Source organism: Corticium candelabrum, chromosome 8 (assembly GCF_963422355.1).
Source record: "Corticium candelabrum chromosome 8, ooCorCand1.1, whole genome shotgun sequence".
Taxonomy (NCBI): domain Eukaryota; kingdom Metazoa; phylum Porifera; class Homoscleromorpha; order Homosclerophorida; family Plakinidae; genus Corticium; species Corticium candelabrum.
Genome location: NC_085092.1, coordinates 3,544,127 through 3,551,151, shown reverse-complemented (window position 1 = coordinate 3,551,151; position 7,025 = coordinate 3,544,127). Strand labels below are relative to the sequence as shown.

General features: G+C 41.6%; 1 protein-coding gene across 1 annotated transcript; it reads right to left on the bottom strand.

Moving 5' to 3' along the window:
• Positions 1–4,000: 4,000 nt before the first annotated feature.
• LOC134182861 (E3 ubiquitin-protein ligase MIB2-like) lies at positions 4,001–6,559 on the bottom strand. The gene is made up of 3 exons (XM_062650301.1): positions 6,431–6,559; positions 5,975–6,103; positions 4,001–4,156 (listed from the first exon to the last, which is right to left on the bottom strand). The coding sequence occupies exons 1-3, from the start codon at positions 6,554–6,556 to the stop codon at positions 4,001–4,003; spliced, it is 411 nt and encodes a 136-aa protein (XP_062506285.1). The 5' UTR covers positions 6,557–6,559.
• Positions 6,560–7,025: the final 466 nt, after the last annotated feature.

Sequence of the window (7,025 nt, the reverse complement as noted above, 5' to 3'; positions counted from 1 at the left end):
TCACGTACATTTTAGTGATTTCAGTCTTTGTTACCCCAGACTAGTGGCCAAGTCAAGAGTTTACTGCCAAGAAAAGCATATATATAAAAGGCAAAGACGCTCTGTTTCAATAACACAACAGATGATGAAACTTCATGTGCAGTTCCTGTTCAGCTGTGTTTGTTGTGTCTTGGCTTAGAATTTCTGCATCAAATTCTGCACTTGTATGAAGACTGAGACTTCTTAGGTGTAAGCAGGCTGCTTGCTGAAGAATACATGTCTTTAAGCAAAGGACATGGGTTGGAAATCGCCAAGAATTACAAAAACTGCATGCTTCTCAAATCATTGTACATATTTGTGTGCAATGTACTGTTGACGTCCCACAAAAGCACATTTTACAGTACAGATTTAGGATAAGGTCTGACCCAGTGTGGACAGCTTCTTTGTATAAAATGAAATCAGGCCACATAGGTATTGTTTGTATCTTTAAAAACAACTCAAAAAAGGCATCAACGTGTGGCTAAAATTGTTACTTCCATTGACAAGGGACTGTGCTGTGTAATGGATGTTTCGGTTTCATTATCCAGCATGTCAAAGATTGCACCAGGACACCATCTCAAGTTGCATGCTTGTAGTGCATGCAGAAAAATAGATGCTTCATGCACAGTTTTATCAATGAAAACTAAAGTTTACCACAAAATTTTACACAAAATTAATGAAAGCGCAAGACTAATCATTGAACATTGTTCTCCATGTGATGTTTCAGTCACAGGTGTCAAACCATATACACATAATTCATTGTGTCTATACACAATGTCCTTCCAGGTGACACACCTTGTTCAAATTATTTTCACTCAACTACATCAACAAAGTGACAATAGACCTTTTCACAGGGCGTGGCACTAATAACGTTATCACCTACTGCGCACCGGTTTGGTTCGCTTTTGATGCATTGGCGTTTGCTAACCGCGTGAATGTAGAGCCAAAGCAACAATTATTCTTTTCGAACTTTAACCGGTGCGTATAGCAATGCATCAAATCAGGTGAGGCCTTATTAGGACTCGGCTCTTGTGCGTTTTGCGTGTTTTGCAGTGATGAACAACCTCTGTCTGATCTCTTTCGTGACTCTAATTCGTCCTTTTGAGTGATGACTTAACATTGAGACTTGATAGATGTCAAATGCGGGTACAAACTTGTGTACGTAATCTATGATGCGTGTTCTGTGTGGTACACACTTACCAAATGGTTTGGTTTGTACCTCCTGAATACTTCCTAGAAAGTGCAGCGTCTAGGGAATGGAAGGACCCTAGGTAGCAAGTAGATAAAGTTCCGTTAATTAATACAATTAATTAATGTTGTAGTAATATAATTGAGTATTACTATTAAAAATGGTGTACACAATGAAAATGAAATTGAACAGCAAGTGGTAGTGTATCCTGGACCATTACACACAAGAGTACAGAATGATAACAAGAGCCAATATATATTGACCTTTACAAACTAAATTTGATATCAATGACACTAATTACTATTAGTTTGCCGTACAAAAATTAAATCTATAGTACAAGAGGTGAATGCAAATTTGTTAGATATGAACAAACAGTAAATACCTTATATAAAAGATCCATGCTTGAACTAAGTGTTATTTATACATTGCAAAACGCTATGGTTCGTTATCCGTCTGATCACCCCTCTATGTCGATTCTAAGAGAAGCCACTTGTCGGCATTTAATTAATGACTTGCTCCTCAGTAAACTGACCTCCTCCTTTTAGAAAAGGAGGTAGCACAAGAGATGCCCAACATCCATGAGAATGTCAGCAATAACAAACCCTTTGTTTGCCATGACTTGATCTCCAGGCACAAATATATTGAGAAACCAGACTGCTTGGTAAGTCCCTGTCTGTTATGGCACCAGTACATAGTCGTGACACAAACATAACATTACCATATGGCAATATTGCAACCAATGCTTTCACAGTGTGGTGGTGTTTGTATCTGGAGAAGGAAGCTACTTGCAAACCTCTATCTGAATGACGTTCTGTAAATACAGTGAAACCTGTACTATGCGACCACCTGTGGGACCCAAGGGTATTGGTCGCTTAGGACAGGTGGTCGCTTAGTAGAGGAAACCTTGCGCTTCCACACACCTATAGCCCTGCATTCCAGACCACCACAACACGGAACTTACAAAGTGCTAAACGTCTCGTTTCTTGTTTGTGCAATGTACATACTGTTTTTCGTCCACGTGGTTACAGACTGTTCTAATCAAAGCTAGCTACTGTGACAGGGAAAAGAAACTGGATAGAGTTTGCTGCTGCCTGGCTTCCAAACTCATCTTCTGCACCACACTTTCCAGCTTTGCAACCAAATCCAGCATTTTCTGATCAATTTTGATGAGTGAAAACTGGAATAGGTCATGCACGAGCTCTACGGCTTGTTTGTAAGTTTGAACTCGAATTTGAGGTGGATCATAATCATCATCATCTTCAGTGTCACTTGTGTCAATGCCATGTTGTCCAGCGTCTACGACATCTGCCTGCCACCTGCCTGCTATCTGCCTCGCTGAGATTCCTTTCTCAGACAGCTGAATAACCTTTACCCGGTCACCTAGACTCAGAACTTTTCGCGACATCATGCAAGCAAGAATTGATTTGGGATACAAGTGTACCACACGTGTGTCGGCAACACCTCTGAGAGGTTGGAATGTGTAATCAAGACAAAAAAGGTACATTGTGGTCGCTTAGAAGAGGTGTTAATTGCTGTAGGGCCTTTGGATTAGCGGTCGTTGGTCGCGTTGGGCAGGTGGTCGCTTAGTACAGTAGCTATTGTATGGGACAACGTTCCGTGCCAGGCAGATGCGGTCGCTAAAGACAGGTGGTCGCTGAGAGAAGGTGGTCGCTGGTACAGGTTTCACTGAAGTTACGTTGCATCAATGATGCAGGTCTTTTTGTGGGGAAAGTCTCTCTAAATGACTGTGGTAGACTTCAATGTAGAGTATCCCTTGGCAACCACCAGTCAACGTCATTCAAATGACAATAAAGTTTATCCATGTGACAAAAATTTCCATGTGAAACTTCAAATATTTCCTCTTTGCAGATACATTGGTACATCCAAGAACACAGCAAATAACTAGCCTCGACAATAGGCCTCCCTTTGCTTTCGGTGGTCCGAACGTGCGAGGATAGCAACGGGACTGTATCACGTGATGTTCTCCCTTTGCTTTTCGGAGAGAACACCACGTGATACAGTCCCGTTGCTATCCTCGCGCGGTCGGACCACCGAAAGCAAAGGGAGGCCTAGTGTCGAGGCTAGCAAATAACCATGATGGCACGGCAACTACACACTCCAAAAGGTAAAACACAGTACAGCAACACTGAGTGACTGGTTCATTTATATGACAGCCACGTACAGCTGAGGACATTATATCAAGATGAAATATTAATCAAGCATTCTCTTCTTACCTCTCAGTACCACCAGACTTGTCTAAAGACTTCCTCTTCACATCAGTCATTCCCTAAACGCCGCACTTTCTAGGAAGTATTTAGGAGGTACAAACCAAACCATTTGGTAAGTGCGTACCACACAGAACGCGCGTCATAGATTACGTACGCACGTTTGTACCCACATTTGACGTATGTCAAGTCTCAATGTTAAATCATCACTCAAAATGACACGGTAGAGTCACGAAAGAGATCAGAAAGAGGTTGTTCATCACTGCAAAACACGCAAAACACACAAGAGCCGAGTCCTAATAAGGCCTCCCCTGATTAGATGCATCGCTATACGCACCGGTTAAAGTTCGAAAAGAAAAATTGTTGCTTTGGCTCTAGACTCACGCGGTTAACAAAAGCCAATGCATCAAAAGCGAACCAAACAGGCGCGCAGTAGGTGATAATGTTGTTAGTGCCACGCCCTATGAAAAGGTCTATTACCCCAACCTCAAAACTACACCAATTCCCATACACTACTAAACAGTCTATGTTAATCAAGACAGTGTCGCTAATGTAACACTCATTTATGTCATTTCTCAATTGGCAAAATCAAATCACAAATACTGTCACATACAAATACACTCACATGGCTTTTGACTTGTTGGTTGCAACCAGCTGACATCAATCTCTTCAAAATAGACACATGACCACCAGCACTTGCATAGTGTAGAGCTGTATATCCATACTACCCAGATAACAGACATAAGATCATGATGTTGTTAGCAGTGAATACAATACTAATACATTTACATCTAGAAACACTGACTATAAAATATAACACATCCAATTCACCATTTCTTCTCACTAAACCCAATTCCACACAATACATCATAACCTTATTACACCACCAAACATTTAACAATTCATATGAGTTGGACTCCATTGGTGTGTCTGCTTGTCTCTAAGCATTTAAGTCTTGCAAACACTCAATTTGACCTCAAGCCTACATCTGAGGTGACAACCTGCTACATGTCGCTTACTTTTAGCAATAGCACATACAATATCTATTTTAGTAAATTCATTTTCATGTTGACACTTGAATAGTGGAAGGTAAGAGTAGGAATGAAATAATGGAAGGTACGATAACAATGCCAATTTAGCATGTTTCTTCTGTGCTGTGTCTATATCTTACAACACAATGTTAGTCCAACTTGCCAGATCCGACAACCTATTCATTGATTATTCATTGTAAGCACACAAGAGATGCCATTAACATTACTCATTAAATCAATCATTGAAACACAACAAACTGCACTAAAATTGCTAACCAATTTATCAACTCGACACAGATCTGACAATCGCAGTAAACTAACAAGTTGCACATACAGTCTACGGAAACAGCCTGCGCGTTATCTTTCAAAACAAGACCCAGATTACGTGCATCTTGTTGTGTTACAATGTCCCGTATTCGGGTGCTTGACATGTCAACTACTTTCTAATCTGTGTAGCCATCGGAGCTTTTCTTCTCCATTGTCGCAACGCGTAGTGAAAAGAAAGTTTGGAGCATAAATTCAACGATAGGTACAATGCAACAGAGGACGAGTTTTCGTAGGAGAGGAACGGAAGTGGACGTGCTTTGATGCCGTCACCGCCATGGCGCCTCACTTCGTGAATTTCATCCCAGGAAACAAGATAACCAGCTACTCTGTTTCGATCAGCATATGATGCAGTGTATCCTAGTCGATTGCTAACAGCAGTTTGCATTGGTCTCGTGATTTCTTTTGCACAGGAGAGGAAGATGAAACGGGCGAAAATGGCTGATCTTGAAATGCACAGTGTGCAGTAAGTATATTCACTACAAAGTACGGGCCCTTTTGTATGAATATTCAGGCCTTCAGGTGTGCGTTGATTGTTTTGGAGGCAATTATTGTCGTCTAGGGTACAGGCAAGATGATTTTTGTCTAGATGATTTTGCGCCTTGCTGGTCGGGAGCCAACTTTTGAACCTCCTGTGCATTTAGCTCCACCGCTAAAATACAATTTGTTTCCCTCATGCCATTGCATTGATGTTTTTCTTTTCACTTTGTAAGAGCAGCACCAAACCGTTGCTTGTGAGGGTGTCTATCTGTTGCATAAAATACGAGTTTCGTGAAGCTCTTGTGACAAATAGTAGGCGGGGCTGATGGTAGTAGGCGGGACTTAGGCTTTTGAGATGCTTACCCGTACTCATTGTTCCGCGTATTTCAGTCAGCAAACGTTGTATAAGCACTCTGACAAGTTGTACAAGCACATTGCTCTACTGCACCTGTAGCTGAACGTTGTTACGTCGGGAAGAGAACGCCAAACACCTAAAGGGGTCCTTGTCGTGAAATCTTGCCATAGCAATGCGAGTAACCCAGCGTGAGCATTCACATTCGATAGCAGCTATAAAGTCCAGACAACCGATCGATTTCGCTGATGTTTTGCGCTTTGGGATTTCCGGGTAAGTACTTTTGAAAGATAGCTAGGGGTTGCTCCGTGCACTGATATTGACAAACACTTCACATATTACACTGAACTCTCACCTTTCCCTTCTCTTGATACTTCACATTGGCTAGTTTTCTAACAAGTAGCTCAACCAACTCGGTTGATCCCACACCACACGCTACTTGAAGAGCAGATGGAAAACCATACAATCCAGTACCATACGTTCCCTACAAAATATCAAGTAAAGTCAGTTGTAAACCGTTCATAACATGGGATTGCGTGTGGACGTGACCCTAGCGAGCGCATTTGTGTCGCCTACCAAGCACATGAGATAGAGGAAACGATTCATTCAATAATCTGGTCGGTACAAAGTAAGTCAGACGGTAAAATCAACGTCACCTCGACTCTTACGTTGAGAAGCATAACATACAAACGACGTCTTCACTACAAACATGCTCGCAGCTCGATCAACAACAAATTTTGCGATTTATGACGTCGAACGCGCTCTATAATACATCTAAATCCCCATCGATATCACTCACTCAAATTCTTACCTCACGTTTTGCGACAACATTCACATCCGCGCTCATGCCGATCATTCGGGCAGCTATGGGTAAGTTCTTTTGCACAACTGCATCGAAAAGAGCGTCGTCAAAAGTTGAAGGCTGGCTCTCCGCCATTTTGTTGACAGACAGTAACTCAAATAGGCATGCGTATAAATGAAAGGAGTGCTGAATTTAGTCATTCATGTCGCGTGACTTCACAATGTGTAAAAGTGGTTATATCAACTAGTTGTATTTTTAGATGCATTTTATACCGCAATGTATTTAATTTATCGTTTGACGTTTGATTGTTGCAATTGTGGCTGCTCGTGCCTACTGCATCAAAGAACACAAAAATTTGGCAATTTTCGTCCATTGTCATTGTATGAGGTCTATCTTGTCGCAAGACATGCCAGGCTGATTAGCTCTGTCGATTGTGTAAATATGTTTTTGCAAACATGTCTGTTTGCCTGTCTGTCCAACTACAACATGTCTGTCTGTCTGTCTGTCTATCTGTCTGTCTATCTGTCTGTCTACTTGGCTGTATGTATGTTTGTCTGTCCATTTATTTACTGTTGCTGTTGCTGCACTGCCACATGCGGTTGCT

Excerpts from the sequence above, each read along its gene's own strand:
- LOC134182861 (XM_062650301.1), bottom strand. The coding sequence starts at position 6,556 with ATGGCGGAGAGCCAGCCTTCAACTTTTGACGACGCTCTTTTCGATGCA. Across the intron at positions 6,104-6,430 it reads ATGTTGTCGCAAAACGTGAG|GGAACGTATGGTACTGGATT; the intron begins GTAAGAATTTGA and ends GATATTTTGTAG. Across the intron at positions 4,157-5,974 it reads AGTATCAAGAGAAGGGAAAG|TATGGATATACAGCTCTACA; the intron begins GTGAGAGTTCAG and ends TTATCTGGGTAG.